At 45.5% G+C, this 19,634-nt stretch overlaps 1 protein-coding gene across 2 annotated transcripts in view; it reads left to right on the top strand.

The window, feature by feature from the left end:
- Positions 1–19,634, top strand: part of MAP2K4 (mitogen-activated protein kinase kinase 4) — a 65,418-nt gene that overhangs the window by 19,376 nt on the left and 26,408 nt on the right. The window contains exons 2-4 of one of the 2 annotated variants that reach the window (XM_036394528.2): positions 3,471–3,573; positions 12,676–12,771; positions 18,321–18,495. In XM_036394528.2, the coding sequence (XP_036250421.1) occupies positions 3,471–3,573; positions 12,676–12,771; positions 18,321–18,495 (374 nt within the window). The remainder of the gene's footprint in view (positions 1–3,470; positions 3,574–12,675; positions 12,772–18,320; positions 18,496–19,634) is intronic. The other variant, XM_036394529.2, reaches the window with a different exon arrangement.

The raw sequence follows: 19,634 nt of genomic DNA, 5'->3' as shown, positions 1-19,634 counted from the left end.
TTACCTCAAGCATTGATCTCTGTTTCCAAATAGAGGTAAATAATCCATTTTTCCCCATTTCCTCTGTCTTTTTGTTAAGATGTTTTACTATTACAAGGGAAAGGTAGAAAGATTGCACAGTTCATTACAGATCCATTGACTTTCCTTCCTGCTGTTTGCTGTCACAGCTCGTGTTTCTGTGGTTGTATCTCTTTTTTTCCTGGTTACAGTAAGGAGAGAGAGAGCAGGTTTGATTCCTGGTGTATCATCACTCCACAAGCAGAGAGTGACTTCAGCCTCTGACCAGGGTTAGAATATTTACCTGTGCACTGAGATTCCCTTGAACACTGTGACCTGTGCTCCCTTGGCCTTGCTCAATCAAGAGCTTGATCCTGCAGAGTTGAACGAGTGGAAAATATTCTTACAGTGATCAGTGTGTGCCCTTGCAGTATAGAAGCCTTGGACAAATCCATTAAACTGCTGCTGTTTTGAAAATCTTGCTGCTTGAAAAGGGAGCATTTTGTTCTGTGTAACCTGAACGTGGGAAGCAGTGCTCTTGAGGTGTGGCATGCAGGAATGGTGGTGAGGAAATTCTGGGAAGAAGCTGGAATTGCCTTCTCCAGCAGGAAGTGACTCAGAGACTTGGAGAAATGGCCAAGGGCATCCTGTACCAGCCACAGTGTGTCCAGCAAGACCAGGACAGTGACAATCCCTCTGTGCTGGGCACTGCTGAGGCACCTTGAGTCCAACATGACAAGACAAACTTTGAGGGGCTGGAGCATGCCCAGGGAAGGGAATGGAGCTGGGAAGGGTCTGGAGCTCCAGGAGTGGCTGAGGGAGCTGGGCAGGGGCTCAGCCTGGAGAAAAGGAGGCTCAGGGGGCCCTTGTGGCTCTGCACAGCTCCTGCCAGGAGGGGACAGCCGAGGGGGTCGGGCTCTGCTCCAGGGAACAGGGACAGGAGCAGAGGGAACGGCCTCAGGCTGGGCCAGGAGAGGTTTAGGTTGAATATTAGGGATAATTTCTTCAGCTGTCAAGCATTGGAAGGTGCTTCCCAGGGATGTGGTGGGGTCCCATCCCTGGAAGTGTAAAAACATGTGGATGTGGTGCTTGAGGCCGTGGTTTGATGATGAACAAGGTGGTTGTGGTGCCGGAGTGATGGTTGGGCTCTGCGATCTTAGAGCTCTTTCCAACCTTAATGATTTTGTGATTCTGTAAATCGTAGATGTCCTAGGTGAAGTAAAAATAGTAGTACACAATCTAACTCTGGAGGAAAACTTTTGGCCTGCATGTGACCTGCTAGACAGCTGTTTCTTGTTTTGTGAGGGCTGGTTGGCTGTGGTGGTGGTGAAGGGGCCTCACAGTGATGAGAACTTAACTGCAGAGCCAAGTGCTTGGATTAAATCTGGTGACGGGTAGCAGCACATAAATAATTCTGTCCTTGGCCTCACACCCATTCACCAGTGCAGCAAGGAACAAGGGCTGCTGTGAGCCCAAATTCTTCTGGGGCTGTGGTGTAGGTGCTTTTCCCAATGTCCATTTTGGCTGTGATCTATGGAATGCCAAGGGCTGTGCATTTGGGGACCCTCCTGGACCTCAGTTCCATGCACAGGCCTGGTGGTAGAAGGATGACTTCCTTTTAAAAATTGTTTTGAGGACACCACCACCATTACCACTTTAAAGCTGGGATGATTTGCAATAAAGATTGCTATCCTTATGGGTGGATGAACTTATTTACAACCAGAAAGCTCTTTTTGGCTGTCTTTTTTCTTCTTGGAGAGCAGCCTAACATAGGATACAATCCTGTTTAGATTCCCTCAAAACATAAGGTAGTACTTAGCACCTTTGCTCAGCTGAAATCTGGGCCATCCTGGTTTCAAATATGGTCTGGGCTTGGTATAACCATTAACATGCAGCTGAACAAACCCAGTGGTCACAATTGGGAAGACCATAAGTCAAGAAACTTCATAATTTCAGGTCTGGTGTTGAGGATTCCCCTAATTTGTGAAAAAGTTATCTATTTCAGAGTTAGTTTTGGTTTCTTCCAAATCATTCTCTCTCCCATAGTCTTTACTGTAAAAGTTCTCAGAGAAGTAGATGTTCTAATGGTTGATTAGAATTATGTGTTAAGATAGCAGAACCTTTAAAAGACAATTAATATAGGGTGGATATTTCTGCAGCACATTTTCAGGCGGTTTTGGTCACCAGCCTTGGTGGTGGTGGGCATTGGTGAATTCCAGAGGCACCATAACCCCCACCCCTCTTTGTTGTAGTGAGACAGGGTGGTCTGTAAAGAGCCTGTGCATAGCAAAATCACAGCTAAACTGCACCTAAAGGGGCTCTTCTGCCTCCAGTTAGAAGGATGTGTCTGCAAGGATTAGAAACATGGAGTCAAAAGTCTTTTTCAGGATGAAACTCAAGGTTTGGAGTCCACAGCTGAAGCTGTGGAAGGCTGCTGGGGAGCACAGTTTGCTTTGGCTCTCCTCAGACTTTGCTTCATTTGAGTCTGTTGTTTCACTTACAGTACATTTCCATGTGATCTGTGCTGGATGGAAATTCCTGGCATTTCTCAGGATGTTCGTTTTTCCCGGTCACATTCCTTGTTCATCAGCTGAGCAGAAACAAACCATCCTGTTTGCTTCCCAGGGGCAGCCTAAGCTTCTGTATTTGTTGGATTTGTAGAAAATCCAGCTTCAGATGGTGGATTGACAAAATTGAAACTATCCTTAGAAACCTACTGAGGTTGAAATCAATAGACCAATATTTAAGTGAGTTACAAAGTGTTCTGTCCCTGAGTGAAAACAGGAAGAAACTTGGTGCATAAAGTTTACAAATGATAAGAATAGGAGCAGGCTGTGAAGAGATTTTCTGATGGGGGTTTGTAGTTAATTGTATCAGTTTTAATCTTGGACCATGTCAAGTCCCGTGTTCTCCTGAGCTGTATAAACATTGCTGTGAGAAAGGGAAAAATCTTCCAACACAATGTGGACAGGGGCTGGGGTTTCAGGAGTGTGAACAAAACAGACTCAAAGGATAACAGAAGAAATCCCTGGACCCCAACAGCCATCCTGTGTTTGGAGCTCATATAAAAGACATCCCAAGGTACTCTTTCCCTCCTCAGAGCCATCCTCCCCAGGCTGTGTGTGGCAGGTGGGGCCTCTGTGCCCCATGGGTGTACATGGAGGATGCTCAGCCCTGGGGATGGAGGTGGTGGTTGCTGGAGCCCTGGCAGGTGATCCAGGTGCTCCAGCTGTCCCAGGAGGTGCTGTGGATGCCTTGCTTTGGCAACTGCCTTGGAATGAGCTGGGGAAGACCTTGGTATGAGAGCTGGCTCTGTGTCACCATCCCCATGTCCTAACACAAGCTGTGATTTGCTAATGTTGTAAAATGTTAAATCCTTTTCTTACAAGATGTCATTTTTTTCCTGTTTATTTCCAGATGCTCTCAATATTTTGTGCTGACAAAAAGTTCACTTTATGTTCATTGTCTCCCAGGTAAACGCAAAGCGCTGAAGTTAAATTTTGCAAATCCACCTTTCAAGTCCACAGCAAGATTTACTCTAAATACTTCTGGAGTTCCTTTCCAAAATCCACACATGTGAGTATAAAGCCAATGGCACAACTAGTGGAACAACTTTGAAATTAATTAGCCATCACCCAGTGTTAGTTAAATGCAATTTGATTAGTCCAGTTGTTTGTCAGTTTGTTTAAATCTCTCAGTTTTGAGTCACTGTAAAATATTTTTTTCCCAGAATTAAAGAAAAGGTTAAATTGGGATCTTCTTGGTTTACACTGGAGATAATGCCTTCCAGAATTGATTGAATGGAGTGTTGTAGCTGATAATGCTAGATACATGTATAATTAATATCTAGACTGATTCACTGTTGTTTTCCTGTATCTTTATTCAGCTTATTACATTTTGTTAGAATTTCTTGTTTCTGTGTTACTTGTGAAAGTCATAACTGTGACAGAATTGTTTTCAGCACTAAGACAGACAAAGATTGAGGATTATTATCATTTTAGCCACAGGGAGATGTTAGTGGAGTTATGCAGAGATTAGATCTCAGTGAGTTTTCTGGCCAGTTTAGCCCCAGGATATCCCTGTCCAAAGTCTGAGAGCAAGTGTGGCACAGAGCTGTTCCTGACTCTAATAAATACCAAGCACCAAAAAAGATCAGCTTTGTATCCTCAGATCCACCAATCTAGCTGGACAGTGCTGCTCTGCAGCCAGTCCCCGTGGCAGATGCAGCAAGCATGCAAAACATGTCCCGCATTTTTCTTCTTGAAGGTCTCAGGAGTGTTGTCAGTGTCAGGTCTCAGAATCTGCAGCTGCAGCCTCCCTGCTGCCTGGGCTCTCTGGAGTGTCCCTGCCAGGCTGCTCCTGCTTGGCTCTGCATGTCACTGCCTCTCTCCTGGAGCTCAGTGCTTTCTGCTTCCCCAGGACGTACCTGCTGGGCTCTGTTCCTGGGAGCTTTGGGGATTTTCAAACAAGCTTTTAGCAAGTTAGGAACATGTTTCTGATGAGTTATTGATGGTAATTACAATATAGAGAAATTTTATAGAGCACTCTATATTATTCTTAAAATCTTGAGTGACCTGTCCAGCAAGTCCTCTTCTTTCCTTCTCTTTCCTCTCTGAAATAGAGTATTTTTATTGGTTATAGAGTTCACATTTAAATACTTTTTCTGTTTCATCACATCATCAAACTCTTGTTAAGATTTTCTGCAAAACCCCTTCTGGGGCTCTTTCATCTCTCTGACCTTGTTAGTCCATTAAATAAAGATTTAGTCTCAGCTAGTGAGTCCCCACCATCAGCCATCTATAGGGATTTGAATTTTCTGTGCTTATCTGTGTGGATTTCTGTCTCAGATTCACTGGAAGTCACAGTGGCTCCTGTCTAGCACAGAAGAGCTTTCGTTGTTAGTCCGTGACATCTTAAGTTTCATGTTTGTGCAAGTGATTGTCAACACTGTGCAAGACAGGTGCTGCTCTTTCTCTGTGGGAGCTGCAGTTGTTGGCAGGGATTGGATCCTGGGCTGGTTAATGGAGCTGGTTAATGGTCTGAGGCTTGCAGGTGTTCTGGGTTGGATATGATAGATGTTCAAGTGCCACAATTGATGGTGATGTGTCTGTGCTAAAGCTTTCTTGGGAGGCTGCAAGCTGTAATGGCCATTTCTGTTTGGAAGAGATGGATGCTGTTGGCTTGGTTGCTTTCTCTGTGGTGAGGCTGGTTGAGCTTGGGTGCAGCAAATTGTCCTCATGTCCTTTGTGTGGCCTTAGCAGATGCTGTTCCTCAAAAGGAGTGTTGACATCTTCTCATTGCATGCTTCTGTCCAGTGTTTGTCTGGCAGCTGATGTATCTCTGTCTCCTGCCTTCTTCCCCGAGATGCTGCAATGACTTTTTCCTCAGTAGGCTAGAAACCTTTTCTAGACTTTGGATTTGAGCTGGATATTTCAGACCTCCTCGCCCAGACGTGTTCCTGATGCAGAGTGTGTTCACCGAGCCACTTCTCAGCCTGGTGGAGCTGAATAGCCTCAGTATCCTCCTGAAACCAGCACTGGCTCCACACTGCTGGGGATTGTCCTGGACAGGCCCTGTTGCTCCAGATGGGTGGATCTGAAGATACAGAGAGGTTCTTTTCTCACATGAAATTTGGGGTTCTGTGGTTTGGATCCACCAATCCAGGGGTGTCCTGTTGCTTCTGCCTGAGATGGTGTGTTGAGCAGCAGAAAGCAAGGCAGGGGTTTGGAAGGAAGGTCCATTCTGGATCAGTGACTCCATGTGATGGAGGAGGTGTGTTTGTGTCTTGTTTGGTTCAGCTGGAACTGCTGCCACCAAATCTTCTTGAGAAGTGCAAAGAGATTTTCATCCTGGCATGATATGTTCCCTGCCTGTCTGTAGGGCATCCAGCACAGTTGTAAACATCATTTTACATGTGACCTGTACAGGGTAAGGCAGAATAGAGCCTCAATTAAAAAAGTAGTTGAGGAATATAATTCATACTTGAAAGGATGGAGTCTAGAGAAGAGATAAGAGTTTTACTGGTGGAAGGATGCAGTCTAGAGAAGAGGTGAGAGTTGTACTGGTGGAAGGATGCAGTCTAGAGAAGAGGTAGGAGTTTTACTGGTGGAATGATGGAGTCTAGAGAAGAGATAAGAGTTTTACTGGTGGAAGGATGCAGTCTAGAGAAGAGGTGAGAGTTGTACTGGTGGCTGATGGCTGGTCAGTCAGTGAGGCTGTGTGATCACCATGCTGTGCAGGCTGGGGAGCAGTCGTGGCTGTGGAGATCTGCCAGGTTAGCCCACAGCTCCTGTGAGTTCAGGCTGACTTTGTCACTTAGACCAGATTAACAGCTGCTAACTTTGTTTTCCCTGCAGCAGACGTTGCAGAGACTGGAGGACACAAGCCATGGTTAGGGTGAGCTCTTCAAATTCCAACCCATTATACCAACTGGAAAGCATCCCACCTTTTACCTCATCTGTCCTGTGTCCAAGTAGGATTTAGGTCACAAACAAAATTAGATTACTCCGTTATCAATCTGGAAGCTTTACAGAGCTGCTTGCAGCTGGTTGCCTTTGCTAAAAGGAAGTTCAGATCACACTACCAGGAGTGATGTGGTGAGGTGTGACTGTGGCTGTGCATGGCAGGATTTCTGGCTGGGCTGTGCTGCCCATTGCTCTTGAAACTAAGATGGAAACCATTTGGCTGTAGGATCGTGGGATTTTTGATTGTCTGGAAAGCTTTGTATTCTTGTGCAGTGATAGCTGGATGTTGACTAAGAGGATCTAGATTGATCTGCCAGGAAATGGGCAAGCACAGAGAATGTTGTTTGGCACGTGGTTGACAGCATGCTGCTTCTGGAGTGTTCTGTCTGCTGGCTGGGAAGTCTCTTGACTCTCAGAGTTGCCACCTCTCGAGAACCTGATTACCAGAGCATTGCAGTTTCACCTGGAAAGGTGACAGAATGAACTCATCTCTCTTACTGTGCACATTTGATGTTTGAAGTGTCTGGTGTCCAGTTGAACTCCACAGTCTCCCTATAGCTTGTGAGTGTCTTCATGGATTTATTGGGATTTAAGCTTTCCAGAGCTGCCCTGCATGGAGCTTCTCCTTGTGACACCTGGGAGAGGCACACACTTGACAGAGAGCTGCCCCAGGAGTGTGTTGGATGTTCTGCTGGATTCTTCAAAAGCCAGTGGAGGTCCAGTTGCACATCATACTGTGCTGCTTCCTTTTTTTCTGTATAGTTCAGGGACTACAGAGTTATTCCTGGAAAGGTTTTTTTCTGGCTGTTCCACAGCCTCTCTGAGGTGTCTGTTGCTCTTTTAATCTCCTCTTAGGCTTTCCCATACCCTTCTGGCATGTGGGGTCAGGCTCTGTAGCTGCAGAGCCTGCAGCTGGTGGAGTTTTTTAGGAAGTAACCTGAGAGAGTTCCTACCATTTTTGAAAAAAAACCCAGAACCTAAACCCCAAAGGGGAATATCCTAAACTGTCATGCTTCCTACTACTGATGTGAATTTTCCTGTAAATATTTCTCTGTCTCTTCCTCATTTCTGTAAGTATCACTTCACATCTTTATTATTACTGGTTTCTCTTACCTTTCTGCTGTGATACCTTCCTGTGGCAGGGAGTGCTGCCTGGAAGCCTTGGAGGCAGAATTCAGAGTCAAAGGTACCAAGAATTTGATTTTTTTTCTGAGACTGATTCTGTCCTGTTTCCTGAAAGTTGCAGAATCTGGATGTAATCACTTGTGTTTTCCAGTCAGCACAAATAAAATGCAGCCTCCAAGGCCTCAGCAGAGACATCTCAGTGTCTGAAGGAGCCTGTGGTAACCAGGCTTTCCCTTCTCATACAAACGTCACTGTCGGTTCAGTGCTGGAACAACGTTTCTTCTGTAATTTTTTCAGGAGCATTTTTTGCAAACTGATGAATTTTGCCTTGTGTTTAACCTTCCTCTTCCTTCCAAGAGTTTAGGAGTTCATTTGGCCAGTGATCTCTGCATGACAGAGATGATGTGGTCTGTAACACCCTAGAGTATCTCTGGCTTTGAGTAGGTCACTGCTTCAGAGAAGGTGCTGCCAGAGTCAGTGTGAGATTTTCACTGAATGTGCTGCTTTAAGGTCTGTTTTTTTTTTTTTTTTTACTTTCTAAGTTTTTGGTATTTCTTAAGTGCAAATCCTCTCTGCAAAGGAGCTTTGTGCTGTCTGCAGCTTCCAAATTAAACTTCTCTAGCAGCTTCCACATCCCTTGGAGCTTGACTGCCCTGGTAGGACTGTTCTCTTCTTTCTGTAAGGGTTTGATATCCCAGCACTCTGCTTCTGACTTCAGTCCTTCTCTGTCTGGAACCAATATTTGCACCTTGTGTATCTCCATTAAGCCAATTCACGTGAATTTTTCAAGGGTGCTGAGCACCTGCCTTCCTGCCACACTGCAGGGCTCCTCAGAACTTCTGGAAACTGGTGAGCCACCTGTGTGGCTAAATCCAATCCAGATGGTATGTAATGACCTGACTCCCATGGGTTCCAGGTGCTCCACAGGTGCTGAGTGATTGAGCTGTGCAGTTATAAATTGTTGCACAAATCTCTGCATTCTCCCTGCTGTGGATGGGAAGCTGGGACATGCTGACTGTTGGAAGAGGCAGGAGTTAGGCAGAGATTTCATCAGGGATCTCTGGTCTGTGACCCACAGGTAGCTTTGTGTTACCTGTCCCATCTGGGCATGGTTGGGAGCTGCTGTCCTGGTTCTTGGGCACACAGCCATGGTCAGAGCTGCTCATCTGAGGGCAGAATTTGGACCTTGCAGCCTCGACCCTCTTGGTGTGATGCATAACAGGACCCCCACCCAGGGCTGGGAATTGGCCTGTCCCCTCCATGGTGCGAAAAAAATGATGGGTGAGAGGATGGGGATGGTGCCAAGTCACCTTCCAAACACTGAGACCTGGCCTGTCCTGCCCAGACAGGGACAGCAGCTGGGTACTGGAGTGGCAGAGGAACCATGGTGGCAGAGACACTGGGTTATCCAAGGTGGGAGAGGCTGGAGGCTTCTCTGCCTGTCCCTGTGGGCCCTCCTGGCAGCACAGCCATCCTTGGCCATGGGGCTGGGACACAGATGTCTCACACACCAAGGCATCAACATCCTGCAGTTCCTAATTCAAGGTGCAATGGCTGATGCTTGGGCTGCCTCCTCAGGGCTGTTTTCCATGGCACGTTGAGCAAAAGAAGGTGGGATGGGGTAGTGGCAGAGCTGGGTTACCTGTAAGGGTATTTTTAAGTGTTGTACTCACTTTTCCAGGGACACCAAGGTGGTGTCTGGGGTAAGTCACTCGAGAGTAGTGGTTTTGAGTTGATTGCCAGATTTTTTCCTACTGAGTTGAGCTGTGTGGAGGGGGGTGAAGTATTCTGGGTCATTGGGGATGAGAAAGGCAGAGCAATGAGCTGGAAATGTTCATTTTCAAACTGAACTTGACTTCATGAAATCTCCATCAGTGTGGCCTGCTGGGATACAGAGTGTCTGGACAGAAGAGCAAAGCTGGGGATGTCTCCCTTGGGTAGGAGTTTCCTATAGACTTCTAGTGAGCTGTGTTGCCTCCCCTTCATCCTGGTGGCTTGTTTCAAAGCAGGGAAAGTAGGTTGAGGAGTTTCAGAGTTGACATCAGCTCTCGCCTTCCTGCTGTTGTGTTACCAGAAGCAAAATTTCCCCCTCTTCTTTCCTTCCCTTTATTTTGAGGTGCTGCATCCACCCCCCAAGGACATGCTGGCTTCCTATGCTGATGTTTGGAGAGGAAAAGGGGATGAAGCAGAATGTTATGTGTAACATCTCTGAATAAATGTGTGTAAATATATTTGTGCGTACACACAGGTTTTGTCCCCAGCCATTTTTTTTATAAACATCTTGTTCAATAATTATGTACAAGTAGCAGAGTAGAACACGGCTTATGCATTGGGCTGAGCTTGGTGCCTGTGTGTCTCTGCTGTGCTGAGCAGCTGGTGGAGCTGGGCTCTGACCCTGAGGGGCTGCCAGTGTCACTGTTCAGCTGACAGGGTCAGGCAAGGACCACCACAGTTCATATCTCCTTGGACTCCAGATGGAAAACCATGTTCTTGCAGGATACCCCAATAAACCAGCTCTCAGAATAAACTCTGCTCATTGCTGCTCTGTACTTGGGATCCCACCTTTCATCAGAGCAGGACTGGCACCTCCTTTATCTCTTCAGACTTTGATTACCAGCTCGTAGTAGAATGTCTTTTGTTTTCCCCTGGCTATGGAAAAGTGAGTCAACTCTTCTGCTTTGTGAGTTCAAACTGAAGGAATCAGTCATTGCTTTTATCTTCTGTGCACACTGAGGAATGGAGAATAAAGAGAGAAGAGTCTTCAGGTTCAAAGACAACTTCTGTCCTCATTCTTTGCACAAATGAGTGACTTCCAGCATGTGCCATGGAGAACCTTGGGTCTGAATGAACACATGCACACAGGAAAATCAGCTCCTGAACAGAGTGGTCATGGAAAGCATCTTGTGGTGACAGGAGAGATGTGATGGAGGTGGGGGTTGGCCTGAGGGACTGTACTGGTTTAGCTATTCTGCTTGTTTGGGGAACAGGCTCCTGAAAGGGACCTAAATTATCTGGGTTTGCTGTGTATTGTGTCTGTGAAAACTACAGAAATCCTTGGTATCAGGTGGATGTTCTTGCCTCATACCACAAACACCTTTCCATTTTGGGAAATGTAGTAAAAAGAGAGCAAATCATAAAATCATAGCATAAACTGAGTTGGAAAGGACCCTCAAGGACCATTGAGTCTCCTGGCCCTCTACCCTGCAAAAATCCTTCTCTTGGCTTGGGAGTGTTGTCCAAACATTCCTTGAGGAGCCTTGGGGCTGTGACCATTCCCTGGGGAGCCTTTTCAGTGCCCCACCACCCTCTGGGAGAAGAACTTTTTCCTAATATTCAACCTAAATCCAAATGGCCAAGCCGGTCTCCAGTGGATTATGGCAACGTTAAACACTCTTCTTTGTTGAGCCTATTTTAATTCCTTCCTTCCTAAGACGAGCTTGGAATAAATCCAGGTGAGCAAATGGTCCTTCATGCCTGGCATAAGTGGTGCCTTTGCAGAGACAAGTGTGGATCACTTGGAAGTGATTCTTTCTGATATCTCTTGCTGCAGCTCTGTGAAGGTGGTTGTCCTCTCTGAGGAGCCCAGGGCTTGTGTTCTTTTCTCTCTGATATTCTAGGTGGGTATTTCACACCAGTGAAAAGGGAAAAGGTGGGTGTCTAGGAACACTGGTTTAGCTCCTTACAGCACTCTCAGTTTTCTGTTAGCATCCTTGCAGAGCTTACAGCTCTTGGCTCTGAAGGGTCAGTGAGAGCACCGTGCCCCAGCAGCCATCACAGAGGAGCCAGCATGGAAAATGTCACCACTCTACTGGAGCCTGGGAATCTTCACCTGATCTGCACAAATCTTTTGTTTTAGAGAAGGGACATTTTAAATAAAAGTCACATTTGGTCTGCTTGGTCTTGTTATAAGCTCTTTTGGTCACCACATTGAAGTAGCTGCATCTCTGAATAAGCAATCTCTGTCTTGCAGTCAGGTGCTTTCTGTGTCTCCCACCTGTCCTTGTCTGCCACAGAAAGAAATACATGACCAGCTGCATTCTTGGCAGTAAATTTCAGGTTATTTCAGGCTGTGATGCTGCCCAAAGTTTGTGAGATACTGTGTGGTTGTATTTTTTTCTAAATTCCAAAAGAGAAGTTGGACTTTTCCACACTTGGGTTGTAATTTTTTCTCCTACAGCAGTTTAAATTCGAAAAATCACTTCTTTAGAGTATTTGAACTGAAACCATTTCTTATATTTGAATTAGCAGTGCTCATTATCTGCCCCTCTCAGGTGGTTCCCACAAGGAACTGAGCAGAGCCCCTGGTTCCTTTGCTGGCTGCAGTGGTCAGTGGTGCAAGGATCCAGGGATTGTTCTCCACACAATGCTCAGCAGAAGCACATCTCACCCAAGCTCCTCCAACTGCTCTGAGACAACAGGTCCTCATGTTGAGAAAGATTTCTAGAGCTGGACAGCTTGAGGGACTCTTGAGATCCAGAATACAACTTCTGTTCCTAGAGAAGTCTCATGGTGCAGAGTGGTGATTAACTTGTCAGTTGTAGGACTCTGGAGGGAATAAGTAAGGATGTAGTTGTTCAATTCCTTCAGAATTATTTGGGAGAGGGGATGTGATGAATGGCAAGACCACCAGTCCTAGATTGGTGGATTCAGGATGGAAGCTTGATTTTAAATTTTTTTAAGGGAAGAAAAGTTGTTGGTATTTTCTGTCTTGGCACGAGAGAGGCAGAGCAGGGATGGACAGTGTGCCTTGAGGGAAGTAGCATGTCACTAACATACAGGTATTTGGCTAATAAGTTAATAATGCATGTTTCTAATTGTAGTAATAATACAGTTGGAAGTAATAATTCTTATTGCTGTAAGAAAACAAATTGCTTGACTTAAAAGGAGTTCAAATCATTGGGTGCTGCTTTGCCCCCAAGGAGGGGAGGTAGCTTAGGTGGAAATTGGAAGGAAAAGACCTGGCTGTGATCTGTGCTGCTGAGTGCTCAGTGGGCAGTGTGACCAGCTGAGTATTGTGTTGTATGTTATTGTGTCATGTGATAACAGCACCATGTTTTCCTGTCATTTCCACAACTTTTCCTGGCTGAAGTGACACACAAGCAACCCTGGGTAGTAATCACATTGTCCCGTTCAGTTTCAAAAGGAGAGAAGCGGACCTCATCCAGAAACTGTCCAGCAGGCTACAGTAAGCTTTCCTGTCTGTTAGCCATTGTCAAATCTTCTCCATCCCCCAAAAATGGCATCTCTGAAAGTAATGAATTTGTCTCCGAAATAGTGTCATTCCATGGGGTGATTGCTGTGTAATAATGATTTTGCAAACTATTTATGGTCTCTGTTGAGGTTATTTTGTTGATTCTTATGGCTGTGCCCTTGTCTCTGTTTGCTGTTCTCTCTCAGGGAGCTGCCCATGACCCAGGAGAGGAAATAAAAAGAATCGGCATTCTCAGAAGGGTTATTTAAATTAATTAGCTCAGAGTTTTCCAGTATTATCCTGAAGTTCTTGAATCCAGTTTAAGCTTTAAAATCCCACCAGTGGTGGGTTCAGTGAATGTGCTGCAGTCTGACTCATGGCTGAATCAAAATGAATTTGAGATCAATGTGCTCAGTTAAATTCAGCTCAATCTTCACCACTATGGGTGGAGAGGTTTCCTTCATGTAAGGGCAGGGTTAATCAAAATCCATTATAACTCAGTATTTTACCAGAGGAGCTTAATGCAAAATATTGACATTTTAAAAGCCTCAGCCAAGCCCCATTGAAGCCAGGGAGACTCTGAGCACGTGCTGGGCTGAGACTTGTGAACTCTGGAAGGGCTGTGCCATCTTCCACTTTTTGTTGTTATCTTTATCTTAACATTTTGGAGGAACAGAAAAAGCCAGAGCAGTCCTAGGTTGAATTTCGGCCTCTTGGTCACAAGGAAAGGGAGGAAATGTGCTTTCCTTTAATCTGGGTAGGTTACAAGTGCAAAACTATTTCCTCCTTTTGCCACATTTTCTGTATCTCTTCTCCATGTCTAGGAATCTATTCCTGAATATAATGAAGCCTCAGGACAGCTTACATGGATCAGAGCAAACCCAAATTAGTTCTGCCCCTCTTGCAAGGATGCTGTTTGTTTATGTAAAGCAATAATTTCTTCTTTTGAGAATCCAAAACCTTGGTGACAGCACCAACATTTCCACCCCCCTAGGAAAAAAAAAAAAAAAAGAAACATTTCTTTTGGAGGCTTTTTCTAGTGAAATTCAAGCTAAGGTTGATATGGTTTTAGCATTGCCCTGCAGGGGCTGAAAATGGGTTTTAGAAATGACACAGACTTTGAGACAGCAGAAACAAAGCTCTCCAAAATCTCTGCAGGCTGTCTGAGAGTCTTGGTAGGAACATGTCAGCCACAGTCCTAAACTGTGTTTGTACTCTGAAGTTTCACAGTGTCATTTGAACCCTGCAGTTTGCCTGGAAGTTTTTTTGTTAGGATTTACATTTTAGCTTTGGCTGATGGACCACAAATCAGTTTTTATAACGTCAGCCTTTTTACCAAGCTTGGGGAGAATTAGAATATATTCTCATTAACCCTAGTGAAAATAGGAGCTTTAGTGAGAGACTTCTGAGCAGAATCCAGCACCAGGCAGGCTTGGGAAGCACAGCTGGTTTGCTTGGATCTTTCTGCTTCTACAGATTTTATTCATGTCAGCTCTACCATCGAATATGTCAGCTTTTGGGCTCCTTTGAGTCCTGCAGAGCTCTCAGCAAAGTGAAACAGAGGAGATAGGCAGCTACCTACATCTTTTTGGCCTTGCTTCATGTCTGTTGACTTTCAATTTTGCTTAAAAAACCCCACCACCTTTTCTCTGCTTTTTTCAACATTCCTTCTTTTTCATGCCAAGGAAATGCTTGTTTTTAAAACTTGTGGCCTCCCTGCAGCTGGTTGTTAACAGAAGGGCTCGGGGATAATCAGGCTCAGTTCGCAGCCTGTCTGGGAGCTTCCCAAGGTGTCTGTGGGTCTCCACAGGAGGTTTTGGGGTCCACAGGCCTTGCCGTGGGTGTCCAGCTGCGCGGTTTGTGGCGAGCAGCCCCGTGGCCGTGGCGGCGGTGCCTGGCGCCAGCGCCCGCCCGCCTCCTGCCAAGCTGGACACAGCTCTGACAAAGGACAACTGTTTGCAGGAGTTGTTGTCCTGCTTGGTGCTCCTAATCCCTGGGATAACTGCTGTGACAAGCATAGTAACCATCTGCAGTGAGGCATTGGTGCCTTTCAAGTGCAAGGATCGCAGGCACCTCCTCGGCCCCTTTTTTCTTGGCTTTTCAAAAATTTTCAAAAGCAAGATGGGGAGTTGGAAGCTCAAGCCCTGGATGAGTTGTCAAGAGTTGTAGTCACTCTAAGGTGACTTTTGGAAATGCTGCTTTTAACTGTTTGAAGAGTATCTAACCCACTTCAGCTATTTATATTATTTTTTAAATCCTATATGAAGCCCCACAAGTCCATCTTACACATCCTGGGCATTTGGAGAATATATGTCCAATTTTGCCCAACATTCCCAGCCTTAGAGAAAGTTAAGATTTCACAGTTTAAAAGCAAAATGGTAGGAGAGGGCACATGTCTGCTGACTTCTGTGCAAGCTGTGATGTGCACTAATCCCAGGGACTGGGCATTAACTACTTTTTACCTTCACTAGGGCCTGGGCTGTGTGGTTGTCCTGCTGTTCTCTGAAGCAGGCTGCTGTAGTATCCACAGCACCAGGATGTAGTGCAGGGTTTAGGCTGGCTTTTTTGCATTTGGAGGCACATCCACCCTATGGATTTATGTGCTCGTACATCTGCAGCAGGACAAACATACAGAAAGATGTCCTGCATTGGCAGTTTAGTTTTTATTGCCTCACTCAAAAATTCCCAATTTAGATCAATGCAGAGAGTCTGTGTTCTAGATTTGCATTTTTTGCATGGTAATCCTTTGGGATTTTGATTTACATTAGAAAAATTTCTTACAAGTGTAGGTTTTTGACATTAAAAGCAATTATTGCATTCCAGTTATGACTCTTGAGGTGGGCCATGCTGCTTAAAGGAAAACTGCCCTGCTTGCATATGGCAAATCAGCTAAATGAGCAAAACCTCCATTCAAGTATCTGTCACTCTGTCAAACTGGTAATTTGGTTATTTGACCATTTCCCTGGGTATTTGAGAAGAGCTAAGCAGGAGCCGTGGTTGCGAGACAAGGCAGATGGCATCATAAATACATAATGGAAATGAAGCCCAGCTCCAGGAGGGAGGGTTTGGGGGTGGATGGTCTTGGTCTGTCTGGATGCAAAGCCCTGGAGGGCAGCAGAGCCCTCGGTGCAGCCCTGGGGAGGAGGGGAAATTCCCCAGCTCCCACCTTCTCCCCTGCAGGCACCATCCTGCAGCTGTGGAACAATGGCCCAGATCTGCTTTCACGCCACAGCTGGGGACACACAGGCTGCTTGTGTGACAGGGAAATAATGGATTCCAATTCCCTTTCCCTTCTGGTGTAGGGTCAGAAAAGTAAGGTTTCCTACCCTGAAAAACAGAGGGAAAAGAGGGAGAAGGGTTTAATTGCTTATTTGAATAATTGGCTTAATGTTTACCTCTTTTAACTCCATGAGAACTTTGATAGGGAATTTTATTTTCCAACAAGAGCTGAAAAGGGAGCTCAGTCTGTGAAAACTCAGTATTTCCCCTCTCTGCCGTTTTTCCTCTGCTTTTTTGAAGAGAATTTGCCTCTCAAAGATCGTGCTCCTTCATGCCCACCAGCTGGCAGGAGGTGAGGCAGGAAATGCCCATTTGTCTGTGCTTCCTTGGCATGGTGCTTCTCACCTCCCTTCCTCCCTCAAAACTAGAACTATTTTTAAACTATTTTTAAGGCACTGACAAAACAGGATGGTGGAGCTGTTAGACAGAAACCAGTCAGGAGCTCCCAGCAGAAGCTGTCAGTGAGACACTTGGCACATGTGGAGGTCATGTTTCTTTTCTTTTCTTTTTTTTTTTTTTCCATTTCCTTTTTCCTCTGTTCTTTTCTCTCTCTCTTTTTTTTTTTTTTTTTTTTGTCATTTTGCTGCTTTTTTTTTTTAATTCTTTGCTTTTTAGTAAGCAATTTCCCGGGAGAACCCCACGGAATGCAGGGTTTGTTGTGCACAGAAGCTCTGAGATGGCATCCACCCCACCTGGGCTGTGTTGTAGTTCCAAAATCATTTCTAAATGCAGTGTAGGGGCACTGTAGGGAACAGCAGATGGAAATCTTGAGCTGGGCAGGTTAGAGAGCAGGAAACACCACGGCAGACACAGCCCAGCAGTGGGGAGAGGAGCTGCTCCCAAATGCTTTGATCAAACAGGTCGAGAGTTCAGGACATGCAGCTGCCAACCCAAAGTGCAGCAGAGGAAGCCATTTGAACTGTAGCTGCTCCAGTCAATTGGCCTTTTGCCCTCTCAAAACCTGGGATCCCAATAAAGCCCTGTCATGGCTGGGTCCCCAGTTGGGTGGTGTTTGCAGCTGCTGGTGAACAGTGTGGGATTTATCAGCGTGGAATCAGCCGTGACCTGTTTATTCCTCGGCTGATAAACTCAATCAGCTCCATGTGTTTGGTGGAATCCTCCATGTGTGTTCTGCTCCTTGGGCCAGACCCTGGCCAGGAAAGTGGAGGCTGGATCAAATATCCACTGGGTTTGATAGATCTCTCCTGTGACAGGGGGGTCACAAGGATTTGTGTGCTTCAAAATGTGTGAGATCAGAGTGCCTTGCAGTGGGATCTGTCTGCATTGCTCTTAATGCATCTTGAAAGTGGAAAATATGGGCTTTTGGCTTACTCTATGACTCAAGAAGTGTGAATCAGCTAATTAACTAATGAAAAACTGAAATTTTGCATGGCATTTTAAGATGAAAAGTGTTGCAAATACTTGTGCATTTCCTGCTAATTCAATGGTAGCATTGTTGCATGTGAATGAGCCATTGGGGGCACCTTTGAACTCTTCTGTTCACAAATTTTGGACGTTCATCTGCTCCTTAGCAAATCCTGGTGGCTTCAGTAGGGACAGCGTTTGCTTGAGAAAGTTAATTTAGGTGCTTGGTGAAGACACACCTGAACAGGCAGATTTTGTTTTCATATGTCACAAAGAACTTGTTTTGGTTTTTATAAATTATTGGCTCTTTATTTCGTTTTGGATAAATTAAATTATTATATGTATTGGATTTTGGGGGTTTTGGGTTATTTTCTTTTTTAATTGGAGTTTTACAATAAGGGCAAACTTTTCCTAAAGTCTCACTGGTTCACCCAGAAGAGCTTTGTACCTGTCTTGATGGAATCCCAGCTGGAAGGGAGGCAGGTGCTGGGATGTGGTGCTGTAGAGCAGCAGGAGCTTTGGGGAGATGGGGCTGGGAGTGCTCTTCAGGCTCTTGGTGCTGCATGTTACCAGATCCTGCTCACACCCTGATGAATTTTGTGCAAAGCAGAAAGAACTGTGTAAATGGGTGCTTAGAGTGACTCTATGAGACATATTGAATTTTATGCTGCGGCTGGAGAAACTTATCCTTAATTGAAGCTGTGGGCAAGTGTATGTCATTTTTGATTTAACATTTTCCCTCACCCCTCCACCCCCACCCCAACCAAAATCCTTCGTGGAGTCAGATTGTTGCTGTAGCTTTGTGAACCCCTCTCTTCTAATGTTTAATCAAGTGCTGAAAAGAGACATTTAAAGACTATTTAAAATGTGGAAAAATTGCTTCCCAATATTTTTGACAGAGAGAGACTGAGAACACACAGCATTGAATCATCAGGAAAATTGAAGATTTCCCCTGAGCAACATTGGGATTTTACAGCAGAGGACTTGAAAGACCTTGGAGAAATTGGACGAGGCGCTTATGGTTCTGTCAACAAAATGGTCCACAAACCAAGTGGGCAAATTATGGCAGTTAAAGTAGGTGATGCCCATCCTTACATTTATACTTTAGTCCATTGGGATGCAGTGTGATGGAGAATTAAAGTCCTTCCATCTAGCACCCATCTACTGCTCTGTTCTATTTATTTCTGGTGTAAAGGCTGCTGTTTGCTGAAAATACAGTGTATAATGGGCATGTTTTCAGGTGATTTGTGAAGTTCTCATAATTGCTGTGCCCTTTTCAAAATGTCTATCAGGAGCCTGCTGTTCTGAGGGGATCACACGTCTCTGGAGACTGATGATGGGGCACGGGCCTTTCACCTCTGGGTCACTGGTTCAGGTACAGCCTAGGCTGGTGGTAGGCACAGCTTGACATCTCATAGCTTCTTGGTGTCTTTTGTGAAATAAGGTAATGGCTTAAAATTAGCTGTTTATGTCAGCATGTGCCGTGGTGTGGCCTCGCCAGGAGGAGCTGGAATGGAGTGGATGTCCTCTAGGGAATGTTGTGCTCTTGCTGATGTATGATGGAGTGTCTGCTTTGTGCTCACCATGTCAGACTGTCCTGGAGGTGGAAAGCCTAGCAGGTTTCTTGACTGTCCATTTTCTACTTTATGCTACCCCAAAACTCACCTTAGAACCAGGAACAGCCTCCTCTCCCAGCTGGGCAATAATTGCCTGTCTTGCCACAGCAGTGCTGCTCACTGGGCATCTTTGAGGAGCTGCTTGTCCATCTTGTCCATGGAGGAGGGCAGCAGCTGTTCTCTGTCTCTCTGGTCCTTTCCTTTGCTCACTGCAGGTTGCTAATGACATCTATCTTTAACTCTGTTGATGATATTAACTGTAAGTGCTCTTATGGCTCCCAGGAGAAAGCAGAATTGAGCTGTGTAGGAGTCTGTGTTGCTGTCTTTTCCAACTCTCTGTCTTCTTCAGAATATCCCCTGGAATCTGGAGACATTTGCCCCTGCTGGTCTCACATGCCAAGCAGACATATCTCAGCCCCAGCTGCTCTGAATGTAATTCCTACCTGTCTCCAGTGTGTCAGGTTACTGGAGTAACCCTCATCCCTTGGTCTTCCCCAGTAAATACTGACTTCCTCACAGTGCTGGGATCACTGCTTAGGTCTCTTGAGTGTTTTTGATCACCATGCAGTGCTGTTTCAAGCTGGATTTGAATCCCTG

The sequence above is a fragment of the Molothrus ater genome, chromosome 19 (assembly GCF_012460135.2).
Source record: "Molothrus ater isolate BHLD 08-10-18 breed brown headed cowbird chromosome 19, BPBGC_Mater_1.1, whole genome shotgun sequence".
NCBI classification, from domain to species: Eukaryota; Metazoa; Chordata; class Aves; order Passeriformes; family Icteridae; genus Molothrus; species Molothrus ater.
Note: the sequence above shows the minus strand (reverse complement) of the source record. Positions and strands in the feature narration are given on the sequence as shown.